General features: G+C 47.0%; 2 protein-coding genes across 2 annotated transcripts in view; both read left to right on the top strand.

The window, feature by feature from the left end:
* The first annotated feature begins 300 nt into the window (after nt 1–300).
* Accs (1-aminocyclopropane-1-carboxylate synthase homolog (inactive)) lies at nt 301–16,117 on the top strand. Its single transcript, XM_037205033.1, is given in 16 exon segments — nt 301–410; nt 1,557–1,847; nt 4,347–4,406; nt 5,963–6,033; nt 7,035–7,104; nt 7,422–7,488; nt 9,235–9,332; nt 9,835–9,912; nt 11,085–11,185; nt 11,982–12,071; nt 13,217–13,262; nt 13,351–13,492; nt 15,199–15,341; nt 15,453–15,522; nt 15,525–15,605; nt 15,707–16,117. Coding segments are annotated over 15 exon segments (1,506 nt in total). The 5' UTR covers nt 301–410; the 3' UTR covers nt 15,805–16,117.
* Nucleotides 16,118–25,535: 9,418 nt separating this feature from the next.
* The window catches only part of Ext2 (exostosin glycosyltransferase 2), a 153,480-nt gene continuing 151,919 nt past the window's right edge, over nt 25,536–27,096 (top strand). Inside the window, 1 exon segment of the mRNA XM_028878997.1 lies at nt 25,536–25,712. The gene's annotated coding sequence lies outside the window, so the exon portion shown is untranslated.

Genomic DNA, 27,096 nt, shown 5'->3' with positions numbered 1-27,096 from the left:
GAAATCAGACGCCCAAAGTAGGTGCGATTCTCCACGCTGTGCACCAAAGGGGCGGCTTGGTTGCCCTGTGCTCTTGAACTCTACTGCTCTTGGGTCTGGAGTCGAGTGCAGTCACACAGGCTCCGCGGGCCAGGAAAACCCCGGGCGGGCCCTGCAGACCACTCTGGCTAGATCGCTAGGCGGGATTGAGCCCCGCCCCCACCCATACTGTCTTGTGCTCCTGCTGGGTTCTGGCTGCGCCCATCCAAGCCCGGGCACTCGGCAGTGCTCTTCCTCCGACAGCCCACCTGGGCTGTCGTGGAGCAGAATGTGTGTTTCTCCGAAGTCCCGCCACCTTGGGGAGGCCCCTGAGATTTACAAAGCAAAACAAAACTTCGGGACAGTTTCTGGGTTCCCATCCCTTCTACCAAGTAAGACTTATACCTTAAGACAGGAAAATTAGAGAGCAATTGTGATAGGGTGACTCATATTTTAGACATTTGGCCACCAGCCACAATTTGGTATGAGTGCTTTATCGCCCTTAGATCCCCGTTTTATCACTCTTTGAGGTGGGTGTTGGTTCAACCACAGCACAGGTGAGACATGAATGAGAAATGCTTAGGAAGCTTCTATGTTGTTGGCAGCTAGGAGACCCTCCTCTGAGGCCCTTGCTTCCTTTGAGAGTGGAGCTGGGATCCTGAGTGCCTGCACTTGTGTCCCCTAATCTCCTGTCCCCCTAGTTCCCACCACCAGCTCCAGATCACCTGTCACACAAGAGGTCCAGAACCGCGGCAGTGATCTGCTTGGGAAATAGCCTGATGTTTTGAAATTGAGGTGAGCAAGATCCTTGAGGTGGAAAAGATAGTTGGTGACCCTGGAGGCTACAGAATGAGAAATAGACTCAGAAATAGAGCAAGCTAAAGCTGCAGTAGATTAAAGTTACTTGTATGTAGCAAGCACGGTACGATGTTCATAGGTCCTCAACAGATTTGTTGAAGTGTTTAACTTGATAGGGATAAGGGGGATGAGTGCACAAACTTGCAAGAAGAAGGAGATATCTGTGCGGAGATAACCTTAGTTACAGCTACTAGGGAGGCTGAGAAAGGAGGATCACTTGAGCCCAAGAGTTCAAGGCCAGTGTTGGGCAACCTGTGGGGGGGGGGGGCTCGGGAGGAGGAAGGCTGGGCAACCATCACTAGCTGTCAAGTGTCCAGTCATTAAAATGCTTTTCTTGCCTTGTACTCATGAGGGCCTGAATTTTATCTCCAGAACCCACATTAAAAATAACCAGATGTGCACCCTCATAATTTCAGAGCTGGGGAGATGGAGACAGGCAGGTCTCTGGACCTTACTGGCTAGCCAGTTTAATCTAATATGTAAACACCAGGTCCTAGGAAGAGACTCTGTCTCAAAAAACACAGTGAACAGCTCCCAGAAAGATACCAGGGTTGTTCTTGAGCCTACACGTAGACAGACAGACAGACACACAGACACACACACACACACACACTCAAATACACACAAATGAAGGATGAGCAGAAGCCTTTCAGCCGGCTTATGCATTTGTGTCTTGGCAGATGTTCACTCTTCCTCAGGGGGAAGCCACAGCACCTACTGCATGTTCAGGCTCAACCTCTTCTCAGGACATGGAGAATGGCTATGGTGATGTTCTGCAAGGAGAATGCCTCAGAAAGCCAGACTGCAATCAGCCCAAACTCTATGGAGTGGGTGACCCCGTGGCCATGTTCTCCTCTGACAGCTCCTGCCTGTCCTCTAGAGGAAGAGTCATCAAATGGTTCTGGGACTCAGCTGAGGAGGGCTACAGAACCTACCACATGGATGAGTATGATGAGGACAAGAACCCCAATGTGAGTGAAGACCCCTCCCAACTGGGACCCAAGAGCAAACTAACTGCAGGGCAGCCAGCAGCCAGCTTGCTCTTGTCAGGTTGGAGTTATGATCCTCTGGCTCCAAGAGGGCTGGTAATGTCGGCTTCTGTAGACAGTTCATATCTGAGATGGGCTAGTAATGTCTGCTCTGTAGAAGAGTCAACATGAAATGAAACGAGAAATGTGAAATTAACAGTGCTTGTCATATTGATAAATACTTGATAAATTGATAAAAACTTGATAAATGCAGCTGCTATTATTATCATATGCCAAGATTATCATAACCTAGTATACATAATAACCCTTATTAATAGTTTTGATCTGTTGGACATCCACCAGGTATCAGCAACCATTCTAGGTACTGGTGTCGTAGCAGTGAGCAAAACTCAAATATTGCCCTATGTATTTATATTTTAGTTGAGACTGACAGATCAAAAATACATATAACATTTACTGATATGTACTGCAGAGAAAATGAAAACAGGGTGAGGCAGACAGAGGAGGATGGTCAGCTGGGAAATATTGCTATTTGACATAGGATGTCATAGAAGGCTACTTTAATCAGGTGCATTAGAACAGAGAAAAAAAAAAAAGATTTGACATAGGATGTCATAGAAGGCTACTTTAATCAGGTGACATTAGAACAGAGCCTTGAAAAAAAGTGAGAGGTTTGTATTGCTGTAACAAATCACCCCAAATCTCAGCAGCTTACATAGCAAACATTTCCTGGTCGCTGCAGCTCAGACTTTTTTTTTTTTTTTTTTTTTTTTTTTTTTTTTTTTTTTTTTTTTTTTTTTTTTTTTTTTTTTTTTTTTTTTTTTTTTTTTTTTTTTTTTTTTTTTTTTTTTTTTTTTTTTTTTTTTTTTTTTTTTTTTTTTTTTTTTTTTTTTTTTTTTTTTTTTTTTTTTTTTTTTTTTTTTTCTCATTTTTACAAACATTTCCTGTGCTGCAGCTCAGACTCCTGGTGGGCATCTTTGGATCGGGGTTTCTGACACAGTACCCTGAAGTTGGTGCTGTGATCTCATCCGAAAGCTTGACTGGGTGGTGGGACTTGGACAGGTGAGAGGCTCCATCTCCAGACTCACTCCCGTTCTTCCTTATGGATACCTATTCCTTTCACACGGACTTTCCCCCAGGACTGCCTCAGATATGGCAGCTGGCTCCCTCCAGGGAAGATGACTCAGGACAGAATGAGAGACTGTAAATACCCAAGATAGAAGCCACCCACTTTTATGACCTAACCTTAGAAGTGACACCCCATCATTTTTGCATGTTCTTTTGAACGGGAGCACTTGGCAGATCAGTCTCTATGCAGGGTGCCCTGGTAGAGGCTACTCACCACCAGGAGCCATGTAGCTGAGAGAATAGGTAGTACAAAGGCCCCAGGCCGGAACTACGCTGGATCAGATCAAGGTTCAGCAAGGAAGCCAGTGGGTTATGGTAAAGCCAGACTGGTGGGTGATGGGGTCAGAAAGGCTATGGGTATTGTAGGGCCTCATGGGACATGGCGAACGTTCTTTCTGTATCCAGAGTTGAGTAGGAAATGTTCAGAAGACAGTAAGCATGATGTAATTTCAGTTATTAAAGACACCTGGGACTTCCATATGAAGACCCGATGACAGGTGAGGGAGTGGACAGGAGAGGAAGTGGGGAGCTCTGGCAGTGATCTGGACAGGAACCATGGTGACTTACACTAGGATCTCAGCAGTGGGGCATGGCAAGGCTGAATGTGCTGTAACTGGAGAGCTGTTGGGATTTGGAGATGGGTTGGCTGTGTCTGGGGGAAACAGTGTCCTCCCCAGGGGTGGTGAGCATTGCCTCTTATGTGTCTAACTCTCAGCTCATTCAAGTTTAATTGTTTTTTCTCTCCTGCCTCCTTCACTCCTGACATAAGGCAGGGGCAGGAGTTGGTGCCTCCTATTAGTATTAACACCTTATGGGGTGGCAATCAGACATTGTGTCCTGTTAGCTGGGTCTCCTAGGGAATAATTTATACTGACCTAGGGGGTCCACTGAGCACCCCACCTTTGTTTCTGGTCCTAGCAGAGTGTAATTTATGGTCTGCAGGTTTTTTTCATTCTATAAATGTTTCTGGAGAGACATAGTGGTGTCTTGGGCACGGATTTGCCTTCAGGGAGCTAGCTATCAGTAGAGAGCTATGCCCCGATCTCTGTGGTGTGGGACCGAAGTTGAGTGGTTTTCTCAGGGCAGGGGAGAGGTGGAAAGAGATGTGGGACTCCAAGAAGCAAAGAGGGCTTCCAGGTGGGGCTTGTGGGGAGGCTTCTGGCCAGAGGTGGTGTTTAGACCGTGTTGGAAATGGGGGATGGGATTTTGGAGCCCTGTGAGGGCCCGGTTTGAGCAAAGACAAGGAGGCTGGTGGAAGGGTGGGTGGTGCCCACTTTGCTGTTTGTGGGTTCCCCAGGCTCTTTGCCGGCATTCCTTTCTCATGCTCACCCTGCCTCTACACTTTGTCTGCAGGGCATCATCAACCTGGGCACCAGTGAGAACAAACTCTGCTTTGACCTTCTGTCCAGGCGGGTGAGTGCTCGGGCTGCCATGCCAGGGGCTTCTGGAATCCTTTGCCACAGTAGCTTGCTGCACGCCTCGGTGGCCCTGATGTAAGAGCGGGGAGACGTGGATTCCAGGTCTGCCTTGGGAACAACTCCACTCTCTTCTCCTCCTCTCCCCTCCCCTCTCCTCCCCTCCTTTTCCTCCCCTCCATTGTCTGCCAACAGAACTATACCCATCTCTAGTCTTTTGCTCTTCACTGGAGATTGAACCTAGCACTTACCCAGTCCAGGCAAGCGAAACCACACCCTCTACCGTCTTAACTTTTTATTTTAAGTCAAGGTCTAAGTTTCTGAAGCTGATCTTGAACTTACTCTGCCAGGTAGGCCTTGGATTTGCAGTCCTCCCACCTTAACCTCTGTGTAGCTGGGGTCACAGGCCCGCATCAACGGGTCTGGCTTCCATGGCTGTTTCTAATCCAGTTTGTAAAATTCCTTCAGATGCCATCAGATTTCTTTTTGAAATGTATTTTATGTGTATGGGTGTTTTGCTTTCATATGTCTGTGCCCCAGGTACATCCCTGGCACCTGCCGAGGCCAGAAGAGGGAGTCTGATAACCTGGAACTGTAGTTACAGATGGTTGTGAGCCGTCATGTAGGTGCTGGGAATTGAACCCAGTGCCCAAGAATCTGAGGCAGGAGGAGTGCTGTGAGTCTGAGTCCATCTTGGGCTGCATAGTAAGCATCAGGAGAGCCAGGGCTACACAGCAAGAGCATGTCTCAAGTCTCCAAAAGTAAAAATAACTAAAACTGGCTTCAGTAATATTTCATTTACCTACTATATCTAAAATATGACCATTTCAGCTGGTAATGAGTGTACAGTTATTGATATTTATTAATACTTGTTCTTACAAAGTCATTACAGTTCAGACTAGCAACCTAGTAAGTGCTAAGTAGCCACAGATACCCGTGGCTTCCATGTTGAACCTGCTCTAAGGGGCGGCAGGAGGGAGGGAAATAGCTGGGCCCCGGCATAGATGATTCCAGTTGTCCTGGTCCCTCTGCCCGAGGACACTATGTCATTGGCTCTCTTTGACCTTATAGCCATGATGCTCTAGTGTCACTAATCCAGTACCTGCCAAGACAAGGGAGGGTCTGAAATTTGCCACCATACACAAAGGGTGAGATTGAGTGGAACCTGCAGAAGACAGTGCCCCGAGTCCCCTCTCTAAAGTTGGAGCCAAGGCCAAACTGACATCACCCAGCTCTGGAGCCTCCTCTGGCGTCTGGGGAAGCTGAGCAGTGTGCCTTCCCAGCACTGCTCTGCACCCCCCCCCCACACCCCCGATTCTGTTGTATAGAGAGCTAGAGTCAGGAGTTCTGGGTATGGCTTTAGCTCTGCCATTTGCTAGCCTTGCCTTCCCTTTGTGAGCCTTGGTTTGCTGATCTGTGAAATGGGCTGTCCTGCACTCCTGCCACATTCCCTGAGAAGGAGAAGAAACTGTAGGTGCTGCAGGCCCTGGTGCCGTGCAGACGCAGGTGGCAGTGCTGGCCCTTAGCCTTGCTCTGTTCCCTTCGTGCCCCCAGCTGACACAGAATGACATGCTTCATGTGGAGCCGTCTCTGCTGCAGTACCCCGACTGGAGGGGACATCTGTTGTAAGTAGTTGCCACAGGCTGGTGGGTCGCAACACGTTGACCCCAGGGAGGTCTGGTAGTGGCTGGGCACATTTCTGGTTCGTGTAACTGGGAGAAGGGATGTGCTGTTAACCCTACAAAGCACAGGGAGGCCTCTCAACAAAGAATTCTTCCGTCCACGATATCAGTAGAGGCAGAGTGAGGGAGCTGGTGGTAAGCTGAGAAAATAGTTGTAGAGACCTGGTGACCAGGGGCTGTCTGGCCAGCCCCAAATCCATCACCGGAGTTCCCGGCTTGGTTCCCATGACCCTAAGTCTGAAGTGAGGGAGGAGACTGTCCTTGCTTTTCCAGCAGCTTTAGGGATGACAGGTGAGTGTCTAGGGAGCTGGCTGGGACTCCCTCCCAGTGGTAAGATGGGGCAGAGAATGAAAGACTGCCATATACTGATGATTTGCAGGTCAGGCATTGTTCTTAGGGATTAGTGGCCCAGCAGGACCTGACCCAAGGTGTATCCCAAAGCTCATATTCTTAGAAAATGGTCATCAGGCTTGGGGCAGGCCACGGAGCTTGGGCATAGACTCTGCCATTTACCAGCAAGTGTTTTAATTCCCTTAAACCTCAGCTTCTTTGTAAAATGGAAACGATAGTAAGAGTAGTTACCATGGAACATTCTCCAAATAACATCTGAAGCTCAGTAAGAACTGTGGTAACAGTTCCTATTATGATAATGTTTTTTATTATCGTTTTCACCAGCTAGATCTATATAGCGTTACTTTTCATCTGTTTCCTGACTGGGGGTGGGTGGGTAGGGCTGGGTGTCCTAGAACCACACAGAGTGAATGCTTTGCGGTCAGATGGGGGAGGGTGTGCCAGAGTGGAGACAAATGCCCGCCTATTCACGTCCTGGGAAGGAGGATGGAGCAGTGGCAGCTAGCCACCTATGGGTTCCCAGAGGGGCTCCAGAGTGGACTGGGCCGAGGACCCTCAGACAAGTGTCGCACATCGTTGGTCTGTTCTTCTAGCCTCCGGGAAGAAGTGGCAAGGTTCTTGTCTTTCTACTGTAAGAGCCCGACACCCCTCAAACCAGAGAACGTGAGTCACCCCTTCCTTGGGGTGAAGGTTGGGAGGATGCTTGGGGTCTGCCTTTTACTTAGTTTTGCCTCCCAACCCCACTGTGCTGTGGCCCTCTTGACCTCCTCACCTTTGAGAGAGGCCCTCAGAGTGACCAGTTCTGTCTCTTGTTCACTTGATCAAGAGCAGGGTCCCCAGAAATAAGTTTGGCTGGAAGCCAAGGGAGACCTTCGTCAGGATGGATTCCCCAGGGCACTGGGGAGAGGCGTGGCCCTTCCCCTGGTCCTTGCTCTTCTCTGTCCCCTGACAGAGTCACCCTTGTCTCTTGTCACCCCCAGGTGGTAGTTCTGAATGGCTGTGCCTCTCTCTTTTCTGCTCTGGCCACAGTGCTGTGTGAGGCAGGAGGTAAGTGAACCCTGTGCCCACTCCGTCAGCTTTGGCTGTGACCTCAGTTGCCTAGCAGCAGAGCTCCATCAGGATGCCTTCAGCCATAGTAGAGCATAGGAGATTACAGGAGCCTTCAGTGAGTGGCTTGACCAGACATCCGGGGCAGCAGTTCTCAGGAGGTTTCTATGGGACCAGGGTCCTCCTGCTTTCTCTGAGTTCCTCAGCGTTTTCTTCTTGTTCACCAGGTCATTGTCACAGTCTTCTGTGACACTGTGTCTTATAGCAAGAAGACCAAGACAGTTACAACAAGCTGGCCTCTCCTCTCAGACAGGGCATCAAGGGTGCTCTTTTCCAAAAGGACCCCAGTGAGACCCTTTTTACCGGATAGAAATTACTTGTAAACCTAAAGGAGTCCCTGGCAAAGGTGCTTAAGGGATCCAGTGTTGACTTAAACCAGACTGGTTCACACCATGGCTGGGGAAGGCCTGACTTGGACATATTGCCGGTCCTCTTACAAACAAACAAACAAACAAACCAAATAAACAAAAAAGTTTCTCTTAGCAAGGAAGGAGATTGAATGACTATTGAGGAGACAGCCTGCTCTAAGAGGCAGTGTGTCAAGAGCTGGTTGTAGCCAGGGGTGAGTTGTTGTAAGGAACATGAGAGCTCATTTGAGCCTAACTAACAGGTTAACGCTGGTCACATGCAGTCACCACATACAGCTTTCCAGGCTAGGTCGTGTGGCTTTACACAACACCTCTATGGAATGGATTCTTTGACTAGACCCTTTCACAGGTGAGAAGACTGAGGCCTAGAGGTTAAGTAACTTTTCAAAGTCACAGGAACAGAAGCAATCACCAGGACTTAAGCCCTAAAGGAAGATTTGCTGTGAGAATATGATAGACAATTTCTTATCCATTCTGGAACAGTCAAATACAGGGACCCTATAAGCTCCACTATCCTGGTCTATAAAGTATGGCTGATGATAGTGCTTACTTCAGAGCATGGTGGTGAACCTGTGTAGCACAGGCTGAGGGGGTCAGTAAGTATTAGCAGAGGCCCCAACTCAGAGTGGATGGACAGGGACTTTCAGCTTACAATGGTGTGAAAACTATGCAAACTCAATAGAAACTCTATTTCGGTTTCTCTCTCTTTATTTTCAAATAAATCTTTATACTAGTTTTTATTTTATTATTTTATGTATATGGGTGTTTTTGCCTGGATGTATCTTTGTGTGTTCCTGGTGCCTGTGGAGGCTGGGTCCCCTGGAAATGGAGTTGCAGCCACTTGTGAGCCATCCTGTGGGTGCTGGGAATCGAACCCAGGTTCTCTGGAGTTTGAATTGTGACAGGTTCTCTAGCTAGTGCTGTGTGATGTGCTGTTTTCTTGCAATGCTGGGCAGTGGCAGTGAGCTCCCCACTCCGCCTGCAGGCGACCATGAGATCTTGAGTCAATGCCAGTACTCTGCCCTGTTCCAAATTCTTAAGCTAGAATGTTTAGGAGGTTAGGTGGATCAAATGCATTTTTTATAGTTTTAACTTATAGTGGATTTATCTGTATGTAACTCCATTTTAAGTGAGCATCTATATTAGAAAGTCTGACCTTAGGGGGTTCAAGCTTTAAGGTTTGGAGAATTGAGAGGAGCAAGAATATGCTCCAGATATTTCCCAGGGATGATAGAAGCTTGGAAGGGCAGTGGGGCTCATATTGGGTGTCTGGTGTATCCAAGCCAGAGGCCAATGGATTGCCTACTCCTTCCCCTAGAGGCTCTCTTGATCCCTACCCCTTACTATGGAGCCATTACCCAGCATGTCTATCTCTATGGCAACGTCCGACTGGCCTATGTCTACCTGGACAGCAAGGTAAGAGTGCCTGCATTCCAGTTCTTGCACTGGGTATCCCTGTAGGCAAGGGTTTACTGGGTCTGAGTTTGTGGGTAGACCTGAAGGAAGCCTGTGCTAGGGGCTTCTGTGAAATGGAAGTGGAGCCTTCTGTTGTCACATGGATGCCTCTGCCTGGGTTCCCTGGAAACTCCAAGCTCAGGCTCTAAGATTCCTGGGTCCATAGAGAAGCCAAGAACTAGTCCCAGAAATGAGAGGGCTGCAAGGGGGAAGCTTAGGCCTTGGAAGTCGTGAGAGCTAATCAGAGAAGCCTTGCTGCCTCTGCCAGACATCTGAGTGATGAGGGATGTCCCTGAGGTAAAGGGTGGGGCAGATGGCAGGAAGGGGAAGTAGCCCCTCTCATTTTCCAAAGGCTGTACCCAGGAGACTGGAGATGATAGATGAGGAAAGACCCAAGAGTTCAAGTTTGGGGTGGGGATGGGGCACTGAATTTGGCTCCTGCCTTTGATGGGTCTCTTCCCAGGTAACTGGACTGAACACACGTCCCTTCCAGCTCACAGTGGAGAAGCTGGAGATGGCCTTGCAAGGAGTCAATTCTGAGGTCTGGGGATTCAGTTAAATCCAGGGCTGGGAGTGGGTGGATCTCAACAGGGGCTGGACCCTTCATCTCTTGGGAGTTGGGCTTGTAACTTTGATAGGGATATATGGGGAGGGGTTATAGAACCACCTTTGCAGGGGCAGTCAAGCAAAATCCAGTGTCTATGGAGGATCTTCCCATTAGAAAATGACCCTGAAACCACAGTGTACAGGGAACCAGGAAGTTTCATTAACAACTTTCCCCTCACAAGAAAGGGTAATAGGTGGCAGGATATGATCAAAGCACTATACATATATGTGCCTGAAAATGTCAAGAATGAAGCCCATTATTGTTTTCAATGAATGTAGTTACTGTTCTATTGCTGTGAGAAGACACCATGACCAAGGTAAAAGAAAGCATTTAATTGGGGGTTTGCTTGCAATTTTAGAGAGTTAGTCCATGATCATCATGGCAGCAAGCAGACAGGCAGGGCACTGTAGCAGTAGCTCAGAGCTTTACGGCCTGATCTGTAGGCAGCAGGCAGAGAGACACTGGGCTTTTGAAGCCTCAAAGCCTGCCCCAAGTGATACACCTCTTCCAACAAGGCCACACCTCTCTCATCCTTCCCAAACATTTCCACTAAAGACCAAGCATTCAAACATATGAGGCTATGGGGGCTATTCTAATTCAAACCACCACATTATGCTAATTAAAAAGAACACTCCCCCATCCCAGTCCCTTTGTTTCTGCTTCAGGGTCAAATGTGGATCATGGGAGTCTATAGTACGGTGAGGGGTGATTCTGCTCTTTTTGAGGACTCCCTAATAAAGGCAGAGACCCAAGCTCCTGTGCCCACTTGCCACCCATTTTCAGCAGCTGTGCACTTCACACAGATGTTTACCTTTGTCATTCAAGCTGTCAATTGCTCACTGCGGGAACTGTGAAAGTTCTGGACTTTCCCACCTAGAGTTCTTTTGACACAAGCAGCCTCTCTGCCAGCAGCTGGGCACATTTCCCTGTTTCGTTGGCACGATACAGCAGACATAACTCTAGTCCCAGTCATTTACTTCTTGTTGGGTCATGAGTGTGTCCTTGCCATGCTTCCCTGGGAGCCAGCCAGCTTTCAGCCTCATCCAGTGGGACTGTGAGGCTCTGGGGTCAGGAGGACACTGTAACACCCCCATGGATGGTTTCAGGGTGTCAAGGTCAAAGGCCTCATCCTCATCAACCCCCAGAACCCTCTGGGTGACATCTACTCCCCTGAAGAGCTACAGGAGTTCCTGGGATTCGCCATGAGGTGAGCTATGCCTACCCCGACAAAGTGGGCAGACAGGGCTCTGATGTGAGCCTTGGGGCACGTCAGCCTTCTTAGCCCACTGTGGGCTACGACCTGCTTTGGTGTCTCTCTGTCTTCTTAAAACACCAGCTATAATACTCTAGGGCCAGGCTCCATGCTGAACACTATTATTTATTTATATGTTTACCTGTGTTCATGTGCATGTGTGAATATGGAGGACAGAGGTCATTCCTTAGATGCCTTCTAATTGTTTCTGAGGGTTTCACTGGTCAAGTATGCTAGGCTGTCTGGTCAGTGAACCCCCCAGGATCCACTCCCCTTCACTCCCCCAGCACCTGGATTGCAAGTACATGTCACCGGGCCTGCCTTTTTAGCGGGTTCTGGGTGTCAGACTTGGGTCTTGTTTGCAAGGCAGCCCTTTACTGACTGAGGCATCTTCCCAGGTGAGCACTTCCTGTGCTGCGTCTCTGGTCCTCATCACAACATCCCCATGAACATGGACACTGTCATCATCCCTGCTTAACAGAGCCTCAGAGTGGTCCAGTCAGGAGTGGGAACAGATATGAATCTGGGTCCATTTGTCTCCAGCCCACCACGGAGGACCCCAAAGAGTCCTCTACTTTATGGGTGCAGCTTCCTGTTTGTAAAAATATAGACCAAAGCGGGGTGTTCCTGGAACAAGCTGGTTTCGTAGTGCCCTGGGCTAGTCTGAGGTCCTCTGTGTTTCTGACATACTGATACTCAACACTGGGTAACATATTTTGGCTCCCTCTTTCCCACCACCTACCCACTGCAGGCACCAGCTGCATGTGATCATGGATGAAGTTTACATGCTGTCCGTGTTTGAAGAGTCTCTTGGGTACCGCAGTGTCCTGAGCCTGGAAAGGTGAGGCTCCCAGTGTACCAGATTCTACCAGCCCCTTGTGCTGTCCCAAATTTTCCCAGCCTCTAACTGGGTCAGCTGACAGGGCATGGCCTGCCCCAGGGCAGTTCCACTGATATTTATTTGATCTCACTGGTCCTCAGGCCAGGAAGGACTAGGTAGATCAGGGGTCTTCAGATTATTCTATGGCATTCCCAAGAGCTCCAAGGAGGGCCTTGGCATTATGTGAAGAAGCATTGGGTCTATGGGAAATTGGACTCTTGATATTTTCCTTCATCCTCAGAGTAGCTCCAGTTTCAACCATCCATCAGTCCTTCTGTCTGTGCATCCATCTATCCATCCATCCCTCTACCCACCCATTTGTGGAAGCCCGTTCTCGGGTTCCTCGTGGCTTTACCCAGCAGGTCCGAATAGAGGATGATCAGGACCACGGGCCTGAATGCAGGTGTCTGAGATGGTCTGCACTTGGCTGTGCTGGGGGAGGAGGTCTTTTGCTCCACCCCTTGGCGTCTCTATAAAAACCCTGGGCCAGAGACAGTCGGGGCCTGTTGGAATAGGTTCCAGGTCCTCTCGAGGCTATCCTTTATTTTCTATCTGTTTATCTCTGCAACATTCTCCGCTATAAATCCTTCTATCTAATATTTCCTGCTGATCGCACTCAAGAAAACTCTGGGAAGCTGTGGGGGTGGTGGGTAAACGCCCCACACCCATTCATCTATCCCCTGACCCACTCATCCCTCCATCCCTCCTTCCACCCATTCATCTGTTTATCTATCCACCCACCTATCCAGCCATGTATCTATATTTCTACCTAGGAAAAGGTCTCAGCAGCTAAAGACACAACCAGTAATTTCCATGATAGTGGCAAGAAGCACTAAAATGGAGGTGGCCGAGGAGCTACGAGGGGGTCTGTTTTGCCCTGATTTCCTGGCTGGTCAGAATAAGCCTCTTGAGGAAGTGGTACCAGAGCTATTTTCTAGCTCAATTAGACAGCAGGCTCTTTGCTGACCCCCATCCTAAGGGAAGTGGGGGAATTGGTGGTTCAAAGACAGGAGACCCAGTTTCATCTATCTATTTACTTATCCATTCCCAAGTCTGTGATCCCCTGCCTCTGGGTTGCTTATGTCTCCACATTCTCCTCTCTGTAGGCTGCCTGACCCCCAGAGGACACATGTGATGTGGGCCACTAGCAAGGTGAGTTCCTGGCTAGCCTGGGTGGGAGGGAGTGGAGTCAGTTTCTTCTGTGTGGGCTGGCTATGGCCTATCATGTGGCTTCTTGTAGGACTTCGGGATGTCTGGACTCCGCTTTGGCATACTGTACACAGAAAACCAGCATGTGGCGACTGCCGTGGCCTCCCTCTGTCGTTACCATGGCCTCAGTGGCCTGGTCCAACACCAGATGGCACAGCTACTCCGGGACCATGGTGACTGTCTGGGGCTAGGGACTTGAAAGAGGAGTGGGGTTGTAATGTGCGTGGGACGTGTTGGGGCTCACGGGTGCCTCTCCTTTGGAGGAACTTAGGTGACATCTGACAGTGTCATCTCTGGGTTCAGACTGTAACCAGTCCCTTGTGTGCTCCATATGTAGCACATTTCTTCACCTCCTCATCTGTAGAATGGGGTGATCATGGTGCTGGTTTTGCAGGCTGAGTATGACCTATAATTTGATTAGAACAATACATGGCATAAAGTAGACTCTTGGCTAATGTGAGCTCACCAGCCAGGTGCAGTGTTATGCATCTGTCCTTCTAGCGACTTGAGAGGCTGAAGCAGGAGGATCCTTCTAGGTCAGGAGTTCCAGGCTGGCTTGGACAACATAACAAGATCCCACCTTCAAAAATGAACTTTTATTAGCTTTGAGCACAAAGATCAGAAGTTACTGAGGAAATGTCGATATCATGGAGAGCTCTCTGCCTCCAGGAATCGGATCTGTTCCTGCCTCAGATAGCAGAAGTTCGGATAGCAAAGCTGTTTTGTATTTGTTGCTGTTCGTTGAGCCTTTCAGATAGATTCTCTTTGGGTCCATCTCATTTCCCTCCCTAGGGTCCTAGGAAGAATTCCTAGTTCCCCTTTGTTTTACAGGTGAGGAAAAGGAGGACCAGATACTAAACATCCAGTCTACTAGCCTAAAAAGGTTTAGAACCAGCAATGTCAGATGTTGCTAAGGGAGGTGGGACAGCTGGGATACATGCTCTAACATCACTGGTGGGGACAGAAGATGGCTCAGCCACAGTGAAAAACGATTCTGCTGTTTCCTCTAAACATACCTATGAAATGACTCAGTGACCACAGGCCCCAGTGTGGAACCCTGATGGTCACACACAAACCTCTGTGTGAATGCTGATAGCTGGGTTGTTTTTTGTTGTTTTAACAATCACCCACATCTGCAAACAGTACACCTCCACAGATGAGTTGACACAAATATGTCCCATCCACACTGTGGAATACTGATATAATAAAAACCCATGGCAATGTGGATTTCTCCCAAAGACACTGTGCTATTAAGAGAAGCTAGGGTCAAGAGATTTCATGCCCTATAAGGCTGGTTTTGGTGACATTTGGGAATGAACCAGACCGTCATGATGTATAACATATCAGTCACGAGGAAGAGGGTGTATAAATCTAAATAGCATGAGGATAGTCTTTGGGGTCACTCAGAATCCTGATTGTGGTGGTGCTTTCATAAGTGTATGGACGTGTGATAATCCAGAGAGCTGTGCACCCCTCAGAAGAGGTCAGTGAATCTATGAGGTCCAGAGAGGTGAAGTTGCTGAGGTCTGCCTTTTCCTGTTTTGCCAGATGCCCCCCACTGGGATCAGGACCTTGGTCTGTGTGGTTCTAGGTATCACTTTATAACTGCAGACACCTTTGGCTTGGCTCACGACCTGAGGGACTTTGTACTCTGGGCTCCTGAATGTGGTCCAGGACCTGGCGTCCTCAGGGCTGTGTACCTGGATCAAGGGCTCTTTGTGTGGAGCACTGAACTCCCAGCCCCGCTGAACCTGTGATCAGTAAGCCAGTTAGAGGAAGGGCTCCCAAGATGTTGACTGCCATGCCCTTTTGTCTTCTAGCATTTAGATTAGTGCCATGGCCCGTGGGAGTTTTATATTCTTGCTTCCCTTCCATTTAGACTGGATCAGCCAGGTGTACCTGCCAGAAAACCACGCCCGACTCAAGGCTGCCCATACCTATGTCTCAGAGGAGCTCAGAACCCTGGGGATCCCCTTCGTGAGTCGTGGGGCAGGCTTCTTCATCTGGGTTGACTTGAGAAAGGTAAATAGGGTGGAGGTATGGGAACAGGGCAATGTCAAGCCCCTACCTGGCAGGTGAAGGCGCTGGAGGGTCTCCTGCATTCTGAGCTACATCCCCCGCCCCCCACTCCAGTACCTTCGCAAAGGCACATTTGAGGAGGAGGTGTTGCTCTGGCGCCAGTTTTTGGACAACAAGGTGCTGGTGTCTCTGGGAAGGCCTTTGAGTGCAAAGAACCCGGCTGGTTCCGGGTGGTCTTCTCAGACAAGGAGAACCGGCTCCACCTGGGTAAGCAGTCTCCTCCCCTCCCCTCCCAACAGCATCCTTTCGGGGACCCCTGCTTCTGACCTCAACAGCCCCGGTGCTGACCACTCCTCACTTCTTCTCAGGGATGCAAAGGATGCGGCAGGTGCTTGAAAGGCAATCTCAAGTGGTAGAAGATACCTCTCCCTGTCACACTCAGGAGCCAAGTACCCAGCCCCTATGAGCAGGCCATTGCCTCACGAGCAGCCACTGTCCTCATGACCTGGACATGGAGGGCCACGGAGCACTGAGTGTGGATGTGCCGTTTGTCTGTAGGATTTTGTCTCTTGGCTTTGGCCTTGAAGAACTGTTTCCTGCCCTCCCTGCTGGCGGTTTAAACTGATGTTTATTCTGGGCTGTTGCTGTCCTCTATTCAGTGGGATTGGGACCAGCGAGATATCCGTGCTGTGAATAGTGTACAGGATGGGAAGTCGTGACTGCTTCTCACCACAGCTCCTCCCTAGGACACAAGAGTAAACAAGCAACTGTTCATTCTTTGTGATGGTGCCTTCCTGCCTTTCTTGTTGCCAGGGAAACAAGCCAGAGGAAAAGCACACACATACACAGCACACACACACAAAGTGATAACATTCCAAGGTGCATGGAATGAATTCTGTTTGTTCAGGTCTTAGGAGCTCAGGACAGGCCTCAGCTTGGCCTGTGAGCAGAACCCCATGGTGGGAGTTAGGAGGGTCTCCTCAATGGAGCTGAAATGCCCCCTCAAGTTCTGGGACCCACCTCCTCTTGCCTAGGAAGGAGGTGCCTTCACTGTTGTTCCCAAAGCTGTTGCCTAGCAATGGCTGGGGAGTGGGGAAGGATTAGAGGCTGGATTTCAGAACCAACACTGTCTGCGGACTAGGCAGAAATTGGTCTTTCTGGGCTAAGAAAGGCTATGAAGGGGCCCAACTGCTCCAGCTTGAGGGGTGCTTTGGTAAAGATCCCAAATGAATGTTTCATTCCTGTGCTGACCTGCGCATACAGTGCCTATAGTCACAGCAGTGAGAGCAGCTGAGGCAGGAGGATTACCTATGAGTCTGAGATCAGCCTGGGCAGTACAGTATGAGTATGTCAGTGAACTCAGCATAGCCTAGGCTATCCTCAGGACCCAAGGCTGGTTTGTTTGGTTCACAATCTGAATGTGGGGGTTCGGAGAGATGGGTCAGTGGGTAAGAGCACTTGCTGTTCTTCAGAGGACCTGGGTTGAGTTCCCAGTGTTCCCAGTTGGGCGGCTTATAACTGTCTGTAACTCCAGTTCCAGGGATCTGATTCCTGCTTCTGGCCTTGTGGGAAACACACACACACACACACACACACACACACACACACACACACACACACACTAAAATCATAAAAAGGAATCTCATGTGTACTATTTGTATATTCATTTGTGTATTGCCTTCTGCTACTTTCTTGATTGGTCTGTAAATTGTCCATTTTGTGGTTTTTCTTGTCACTGGTTTATTGTTCTCCCTTTTCTTATAGATTTTTCTGGATTTCTTCCTATCTTAGGATTTTTATTGCTGTGAAGAGACCATAACCACAGCAACTCTTATAAAGGAAAACATATAATTGGGGTGGCTCACTTACAGTTTCAGAGGTTCAGTCCATTATCATCATGATGGGGAGCATGGTGGCCTGCAGGCAGATGTGGTGCTGGAGCTGAGAGCGCTGCATCTTGACTCAGAGGCAACAGGAAGTCAACTGACTGTCACAGTGAGGGAAGCTTGAGAAAAAGACCTCAAAACCTGCCTCCACAGTGACACACTTCCTCCAAGAAGGCCACAACTTCTAATAGCACCACTCCCTTTGGGGGCAATTTTCTTTCAAACCATCACACCCTCCTTCATCTTTTACTCATTTGTAATTTATATGCTCTATTTGCCTTCTGGCTGTTATCCTAGACTTTATAACACCTACAAACAACTCGTTAATAGAAACTTGGGCCTTGACTTTCCCGCTAGCCCTAGGAGAGCCCTTGAAGACCTCTTCTCCCTGGTGAGCCCTGGCTATTTGTGTGGTCTATTTTCATTCTTGCCTTTCACTTTTGACCCTGCAAAGTCTTGTTTTACACAGGTGATGTTTGCTTCAGGTAATCACATACGCATCCTGTTCATCTGAGGCTTCCATCTGGAGTCATGTGTCATCTGTCTGGAGTACAGCTCCTGGGGGTGGGTTGGGAGGGGAGTCTGCTAGTGACAAACTTTCAATCTTTGCTTCTCTGAGGATGTCTATTTTGCTCCCTTTTAGAAATATAACTTTACTGGTTATAGAATTCTGGGGTCGGTAGTTACCTTCTGATTTCTGATGTTCCTGTGGCTCCTGTAGTCAGAAGGTTTCTTTGGTCTCACCTGGCCCCGTGGTCCTACAGCCATTTATAAAATAATCATTTAGAGGCTTATATTAATTATAACTGCTAGGTCATTAGCTCAGGCTTATTACTGACTAGTTCTTATATTTAAATTAACCCATAAGTTTTATCTATGTTTAGCCATATGGCTTGGTACCTTTTCTCAGTTCTGCCTTGTCATTTTGCTTCCTCTGTGTCTGGCTGGTGACTCTGCCCTTCCTCTTTCCAGCATTTTCCTAGTCTGCTTGTCCCACCTATATTTCCTGCCTAGCTATTGACCAGTCAGCATTTTATTAAGCCAATGTACTATCCCATAGCAGGCTCCTTCCAAGATGACCTGTCACCCTACCCCAGTTTTTCCATGCCTTTAAAAGATATTCTTTTTTAATATTATTTTCTTCTTATTGATTAATTTTGTTATTTGACACTTCCTTTTTTAGTTTTTTTTTTTTTTTGAGTTGGAATCCTAATGCAGGTCTGTTCTTGTAAATTTTCTTTTTATTTATTCTTTGTGTTTTTCATATCATGCATCCTTATCCCATTCATTTTGCCATCCCTTTGTATCTGCCCTTGCAACCTCCCCCCCAAAATAAAATAAAACAAAATTTAAGAGAAAAAAAAAATCAATCTCATCATGGAAGCTGTAGTGTGACACAGTGAGTCACACAATATACCCTTTTCTCCATGTATCTTTACTTGCAGGTGTTCCCTGGTGTGTGGTTTGAGGCCTTGGTTTCTGCTACACTATTGATGCTGGGCCCTCACTGGAGCTCTTCTCGGATATTCTACTGTTGCCCTGTGTTGTGGAGATCCTGCAGCTTTGGGTCTGCAGGACCAGCCCCTTCACGTGCTCCAGCAGATCATAGATGGGGTGGGTATTGGGGTGGGCCAACTCATAATCCTGCTTCTGGGCCTGGGTAGTTGCAGGGTTGGTTAGCCAACCAGCTCTCCCTTGTCCTCACCACCACGGTGAACCCTCCAGCACTGCCCTGGTGAGTTCAAACCCTTGCAGCAATGAGCAAGGAGCGGGGCCAGTTCTCCTGCTTTCGTGCCCTCAGGGATGGCTCTCCCACACCTGGGCTATCAGGGCCATCTCTACTGTGTTGCCCAGGCAAGGTACAGGGACCACTCTCCTGAGTGCTGCAGCTGATGAGGGGCAGGGACAGCTATCCTACTCTTATGACCTCAAAGCCAGCTCTCTCACCTGCCACAGGTGGTGAGGGGCCGGGGGTGGGGTGGGGGGTGGAAAGCATCTCTCCCTCACCCACACCACAGATGAGGGGTGGGGCCAGATCTCCCACACTTACATTCTCAGGGTAATCTTAAAAGACAATCCTTATCATTTATAACATATAATGTCATTGTTGTGTATCAAGATAATGATTTATCTTATCTTATTTAATATACACTGTGATTCTTGTGTCTGTGGCTTCCTTCATCAGTTCTGGAAAGTTCTCAGCCTTAATTATCAAATATTGCCTTTTCCCCATTCTCCCTCTGTGGCAGTTTGAATGTAATTGACCTCCATAAGCTCATAGAGAGTGTCACTATTAGGAGGTGTGGTTTTGTTGTAGTAGGTATGGCCTTGCTGGAGGAAGTGTGTCACTGTGGGGGCGGGCTTTGATGTTTCCTATGCTCAGGATAGCCCCAGTGTCTGAGTCCACTTCTTGTTGCCTACCTATCAAGATGTAGCCAGCACCATGTCTGCTTGCATGCTGACATGCTCTGCACCAGCTGATAATCGATAATAATGGATTAAACTTCTGAAACTGTAAGCCAACACCTGAATTAAATGTTTTCCTTCCTAAGAGTTGCTGTGGTCCATTAATAGTGGGAGACTTCAACACCCCACTCTCACCACTCGACAGATCTGCCAAATCGAAACTTAACAGAGAAATAAGGGGATTAACTGATGTTATGATTCAAATGGACTTAATTCCATCCTAACAAAAAAGAATATACCTTCTTCTCCGCACCCCATGGAACCTTCTCTAAAATCGACCACATACTCAGTCACAAAGCAAATCTCAACAGATGCAAAAAAATTGGAATAACTTTCTGTCTTCTATCAGACCACCATGGTTTAAAGTTAGATTTCAACAACAACAAAAATTACAGAAAGCCTACAATCTCATGGAAACTGAATAATGCTCAACTGAATCAGCAGTGGCTTAAAGAAGTAATAAAGAAAGAAATTAAAGACTTCCTAGAGATCAATGAAAACGAAAATACTACATACCCAAACTTATGGGACACTATTAAAGCATTGCTAAGAGGAAAACTCATAGCACTAAATGTCCACATAAAGAAGTTGGAGAAATCCCACACTAGTGACTTAACAGCACACCTGAAAGCTCTAGAACAAGAAGAAGCAAAGTCACCCAGGAGGAATAGATGCCAGGAAATAATCAAATTGAGACCTGAAATCAATAAAATAGAAACATAGAACAACACAAAGAATCAATGAAACAGATTTGGTTCTTTGAGAAAACTAACAATATAGACAAGCGCTTATCCAAACTAACCAAAAGGCAGAGAGAGAGCATCCAAATTAGCAAAATCAGTAATGAAAAGGGAGACATAACAACTGACAATGAGGAAATCCAGAGAATCATTAGGTCATACTTCAAAAACCTGTACTCCACAAAATTGGAAAGTCTAAAAGAAATGGACAATTTTCTGGATAGATACCACATGCCTAAGTTAAATCAAGACCAGATAAACTATTTAAATAGACCAATAACTCCTAAGAAAATGGAAACAATCATTAAAAGTCTCTCAACAACAACAACAAAAAAGCCCAGGACCAGATGGTTTCAATGCAGAATTCTACCAGATCTTCAAAGAAGAATTAATACCAATACTCTTTAAATTGTTCCACACAATAGAAACAGAAGGAACATTACCAAACTCCTTCTATGAGGCTGCAGTTACTCTGATTCCCAAGACAAACAAAGATGCAACAAAGAAAATTACAGACCAATTTCCCTCATGAACATTGATGCAAAAATACTGATAAAATATTGGCAAACAGACTCCAAGAACACATCAAAACAACTAGCCACCATGATCAAGTAGGCTTCATCCCAGAGATGCAAAGTTGGTTCAACATATGAAAGTCTATCAATGTAATACACCATATAAACAAACTGAAAGAAAAAACCCACATGATCATTTCATTAGATGCTGAAAAGACCTTTGACAAAATCCAACACCCCTTCATGATAAAGGTCTTGGAGAGATCAGGAATATAGGGAATATACCTAAACATAATAAAAGCAATTTACAGCAAGCTAACATCAAATTAAATGGAGAGAAACTCAAAGTGATTCCACTAAAATCAGGAACAAGACAAGGCTGTCTGCTCTCCCATGTTTATTCATTATAGTACTTGAAGTTCTAGCTAGAGCAATAAGACAACAAAAGGAGATCCAGGGGATATAAATTGGAAAGGAAGAAGTCAAACTTTCACTATTTGCAGATTACATGATAGTATATATAAGTGACCCCCAAAATTCGACCAAGGAACTCCTACAGCTGATAAACACATTCAGTAATGTGGCAGAATACAAGATTAACTAAAAAAAAAAATCAGAAGCCCTCCTATATACAAATGATAAATGGGCTGAGAAAGAAATCAGAGAAACATCACTCTTTACAATAGCCACAAATAATATAAAATACCTTGGGGTAACTCTATCTAAGCAAGTGAAAGACCTGTATGACAAGAACTTTAAGTCCCTGAAGAAAGAAATTGAAGAAGATACCAGAAAATGGAAAGATATCCCATGCTCATGGATAGGTAGGATTAACATAGTAAAAATGCCAATCTTACCAAAAGCAATCTACAGATTCAATGTAATCTCATCAAAATCCCAACACAATTCTTCACAGACCTGGAAAGACCAATACTCAACTTCATATGGAAAAACAAAAAACCCAGGATAGCCAAAAGAATCCTGTACAATACAACAACCTCTGGAGGCATCACGATCCCTGACTTCAAGCTCTACTACAGAGCTACAGTAATAAAAACAGCTTGGTGCTGGCATAAAAACCAACATGTGGACCAATGGAATTGAACTGAAGACCCTGACATTAATCCACACATGTATGAACACCTAATTTTTGATAAAGAAGCCAAAACTATACAATGGAAAAAAGAAAGCATATTCAACAAATGGTGCTGGCATAACTGGATGTCAACATGTAGAAGATTGCAAATAGATCCATATCTGTCACCATGCACAAAACTTAAGTCCAAGTGGATCAAAGACCTCAACATGAATCCAGTTACTCTGAACCTGATAGAAGAGAAAGTAGGAAGTAGTCTTGAACGCATTGGCAATTAAAAAAATGGGCTATAGAGCTAAATAGAGAATTCTCAACAGAAGAAGCTCAAATGGCTGAAAGATATTTAAGGAATTGCACAACATCCTTAGTCATCAGGGAAATGCAAATCAAAACGACTCTGAGATACCACCTTATACCTGTCAGAAGGGCTAAGATCAAAAACACTGAAGACAGCTTATGTTGGAGAGGATGTGGAACAAGGGGAACACTCCTACACTGTTAGTGGGAATGAAAACTTGTACAGCCACTTTGGAAATCAGTATGGCAGTTTCTCAGAAAATTGGGAATCAATCTCCCTCAGGACCCTTCTATACCACTCTTGGGCATATACCCAAGGAATGCTCAATGATACTACAAGGACACATGCTCAACTACATTCATACCAGCATTATTTGCAATATCCAGAGCCTGGAAACAACCTAGATGCCCTTCAACTGAAGAATGGATAAAGAAAATGTGGTACATATACACAATGGAGTACTACTCAGCAGAGAAAAACAATGATATCATGAGGTTTGCAGGCAAATGGATGGAACTAGAAAATATCATCCTGAGTGAGGTAACCCAGACTAAGAAAGACAAACATGGTATGTACTCACTCATAAGTGGATACTAGATGTAAAGCAAAGGATAACCAGACAGCAACTCACAGCTCCAGGGAGGCTAGCTAGTAGTGGTAGAGTGGGTATGGCCTTGTTGGAGGAAGTGTGTGACTGTGGAGGAGGGCTTTGAGGTTTCCTATAGCCGAATTTCTAAGCGGTCTTTTAAATAAAAAACACAGAGCCAAATATAGTGGTGAAAACCTTAGAGATCAGGGAAATAGTGAGAGCCACCAACCAACCTTATCTCACCAGCTCTGTAGCTTCCAAATGCCACAACTTCCTGTCTACCCAGGCTTTTATTGCCTTGCTGTTCTGCCCTCTCATTGGCTCTTAGCCCAGCTACCTCACTTCCTTGTCACTGCCCATCTGTACAGACCTCCAGGTTTCTATGGTTGGTACTGGGATTAAAGGCGTGTGTCACCACACTTGACTCTGTTTCCTAGTATGGCCTTGAACACACAGAGACCCTGCCTGCTGAGTGATTGGATTAAGGGCTTGTGCTACTACTGCCTGACTTTTGTGTTTACTTAAAACGGCTTGCTATTTCCTCTGATCTCCAGGCAAACTTTATTTATTAACATACAAATAAAATATCACCACGTTTCAGCACAAATAAAATATCACCACAGTTTCCTATTCAGGACACTGCCCAGTGTGTTAGTTGACTTCCTGTTGCCTGCCTATCAAGGACTATGTAAGGACTCTCAGCTCCAGCACCACATCTGCCTGCACGCCGCCATGCTCCCCCTCATGATGAAAATGGACTGTGCTTCTGAAACTGTAAGCGAGCCACCCCAATTAAAATTTTTTTTCTAAGAGTTGCTGTGGTCATGTGTCTCTTCACAGCACTAGTAACTAAGACAACATGCAACACAGTAAATTCTCATTTAATGCCGGAATGTATAAATTATTTAAAAAAAACATGTTTTAAAATACACATAAATACAAAGGAAACAGATGAGAAAGGGCAAAGTCTCCTGATGCAGATAGCTACTGTTGACTTGCTTTTAAGAAGGAAAACCTTGGATCGGAGAGATGAGTTTAATTCCTAGCACCATCAGGCATTTTACAACTCCCCATAACTCCAGAGGATCCAACGCCCTCTTCTGGCCTCTGCATGCATGTTCATGCATGTTCTCACACAGACAAATATATAATAAAAAGTAAAATTGTGGGACTGGAGTGATGGCTCAGTGGTTAAGAACACTGGCTGCTCTTTCAGAAGTCCTGAGTTCAATACCCAACAACCACATGGTGGCTCACAACCATCTATAATGAGATCTGGTGCCTTCCTCAGACATGCAGGCAGAATACTGTATACATAATAAATAAATAAAATAAAATAAAAAATAAAATCATAGAAGTTATCTTTTTAAAAAGATATAAGCCAGTGTTCCAGGAATTTGGCTGTGGTAATATTGGCCATTGGCCCTGCGGTCACCCATTCAGTTCTCAAATGGGTGTGTGTATTCTGAGTTCAGTAGTGTGTGTGTGTGTGTGTGTGTGTGTGTGTGTGTGTGTGTGTGTTTATGGAGAACAGAGTCACATTCTGTTAGATGTGGGGGAAGAAGAATGTGGACAGAAGCTTCTGTCACTAGATTGTTCGTGTTCCAATCCCCCTAGGTCTGTAACAAGAAGAAGACACTAACCCCCCAAATACTGAAATCATTGCTGGTGAGGAAAGCCTTCATAGGTCTCCAGGTGCAGTAATCTCTGTGGATATTTAAGTTATAAGTAATAATGTCCACTAGGTGGCGCTAAAGTACAACCAGGACCAAAATATTCACATCCTGTGGCCAGACCAAGAACTACAGCCCGGCAAAGGCAAGCCAAGCCCAGCTAGGGTGGCTTCATTAACCTTTCAATAACAGCAGTCACTTTTTTTCTATTTTAGACTTGCTGCCTTGTGACAGATGCTACTATGCATGAGATAAAGAACCTCCATTTCTGCTGCTACAATTACTTCCAATTTTTTTTGTAACTGCTTCTTGAATTTTATTTCCAGAAAAATATTATATTTATGCCTGGACACAAGCATCCACTTACACATTTTCTCCTGTTTTCGCACAAGCACATTTTATTCAAAAGTGATTGAGCTTGCCCCTTGCTAGGGACACTGATTCCTTATTAGCCTGTCTTGAAGATATTACTTTGCTGACAGGTACGCATCCTCAAATTATTTCCTAATTAATTTCACTGCTCCCAGTGTCTTATTACTAGAAACAGTGCGGTGAATGTTTCAAGAAGGGTAAACTGCATAGAAGATTGGTTGGAATTGTTGGTCCAGGGCGTTTTTACATCTTGATGGGTACTGCCAAATTGCCCTGTGGGCATGAAAATGCTTTGTATAGTTGGGGGTGGTCTCACTATGTAGTTCAGGCTAGCCTCGAACGAGTGGGTGATCCTCCTGTTGTGCTGGGATTACAGGTATGAGCCATCATGCCAGACCAAAATGCTCGCGGTTTTTGACAGTTTTACCCCAGGAGCTCGGTGCCTGCCTTTTGGCTCTCCCTCTGGGCACGCTTTTGAGCCAGGGCAGGGACGCTCGCCTGCGTTGACTCCTCCTGTCCAGCCGGGGGCGCGGCACGACCTCTCCGCATGCGCAGTGCGCGCCGTGTCAGCTGCCCGGAGCTAGAGGCCTGCGCCGCTTTCCCGTCTGGCTCCCGCAGACCGGGTGCCGGCGGCTGCCTCCCGTCTCCACGCGACCCGACACGGGCGGCCGTGGCTCGCGGCCCGCGGCAAGAGCCGGTGACGGAACGCGGGGCCGAGCGGGAGGCGGCCGGTTCCGAGGTGAGCGCGGGCCGGGCGGGCGGGCCTCACGGCTGGGCTCGGGAAACCCGGGGATCTGCAGGAGCGCCGCAGCGCTGGCTGCATCGAGTCCCCATCTGTGCCCTCTTCCCCGGGCCCGTGCGCCTCGCTTCCTGCTCTCACTGGGCGTTGAGGGATTCCAATCTTCCCCGGGAGGTCTTGCACCTTGCCTTTCCCGGCCCGGTGGCTTTCAGGGACGTGGTGAGGAGGGTGGCCCACGACCCATAGGCTCTGAGCGTGGACCGGGAGCTCAGGATAGTTGGGAGATGCGTTCCCGATGGTGGCAACAGTATCCAGTTCTGAGAGTCAAATAATGGCTTGGTGTCATTAATTAGGAAGTACCAGTCTAGAAGGGCCCTTTCACTTACTGGTCTGTGGATGTTGTCGAGATTGGGACATGTCCATTTCAATTCTTTTTAAATCGACCAAATGTTCTAAGTCCTTGAACTCAACTTTGTGTGTTCCGGAGCTCAAGGCTATTCATGGTAATAAAGCACACGGTTGATTTTCATCGCAATCACTTTCCCTGACTGACGCCTCCTGGTTGCGCTAGCCAGTGTGGATGGGTTGTCATCTGAAGAACCAGACTGCTGGGCCCTGAACCCCGGCCTTGAGGTTCTGTTGTGGAACCCTGGAGGTTCTTAGCCTTGCTGTTGACTTTTCTCTACCACAGGAGGTTCAGAAGTTTGTCACACAGCGCTGTCAGGAAGATGAAGACTGAGTGAATGTATACGCATAAAGCAGATGTGTGGAGTAAGTGGTACTTAATGTATTCACTGTGATGTAATGCCATAGTCAAATCTTTATATTAGACTACGTTTTTTTATTTTTATTTTTATTTATTTATTTTTTTTTTTGGTTTTTCGAGACAGGGTTTCTCTGTGTAGCTTTAGCTTTGCGCCTTTCCTGGAACTCACTTGGTAGCCCAGGCTGGCCTCGAACTCACAGAGATCCTCCTGGCTCTGCCTCCCGAGTGCTGGGATTAAAGGTGTGCGCCACCACCGCCCGGCTTAGACTACGTTTTTAGAGGTAGTTAGCCACACTGGAACCATAATTATTATCCTGCCAGGCAAGGTTGTGCATTGTGAGTTTGTGTCTATTTGCCTACTTTGTTTCCAGAAGAGTTAGGCGAAGGGTTCAGTGTAGCGGTGGCTGTGGGAGTTTAGCAGGCAGAACATCTCCAAAAAGCCTAAGAGGACAAAAAATTGTGACTTGGAACATTGTGCTGAGTGGATTGGCTGTAACCTGGGGCTTGGAAGGAAGGTGGTTCCGGCCAGTGTTAGGACTAAGCAATTCCAGGAACCTGGCGTCTCACCCTGATGGTGGATGATGGGTGTCCCAGTCACTTCCAGTGACTCAGTCTCCA

Source organism: Peromyscus leucopus, chromosome 4 (assembly GCF_004664715.2).
Source record: "Peromyscus leucopus breed LL Stock chromosome 4, UCI_PerLeu_2.1, whole genome shotgun sequence".
NCBI classification, from domain to species: Eukaryota; Metazoa; Chordata; class Mammalia; order Rodentia; family Cricetidae; genus Peromyscus; species Peromyscus leucopus.
This window is presented reverse-complemented; position numbering and strand designations above follow the sequence as displayed.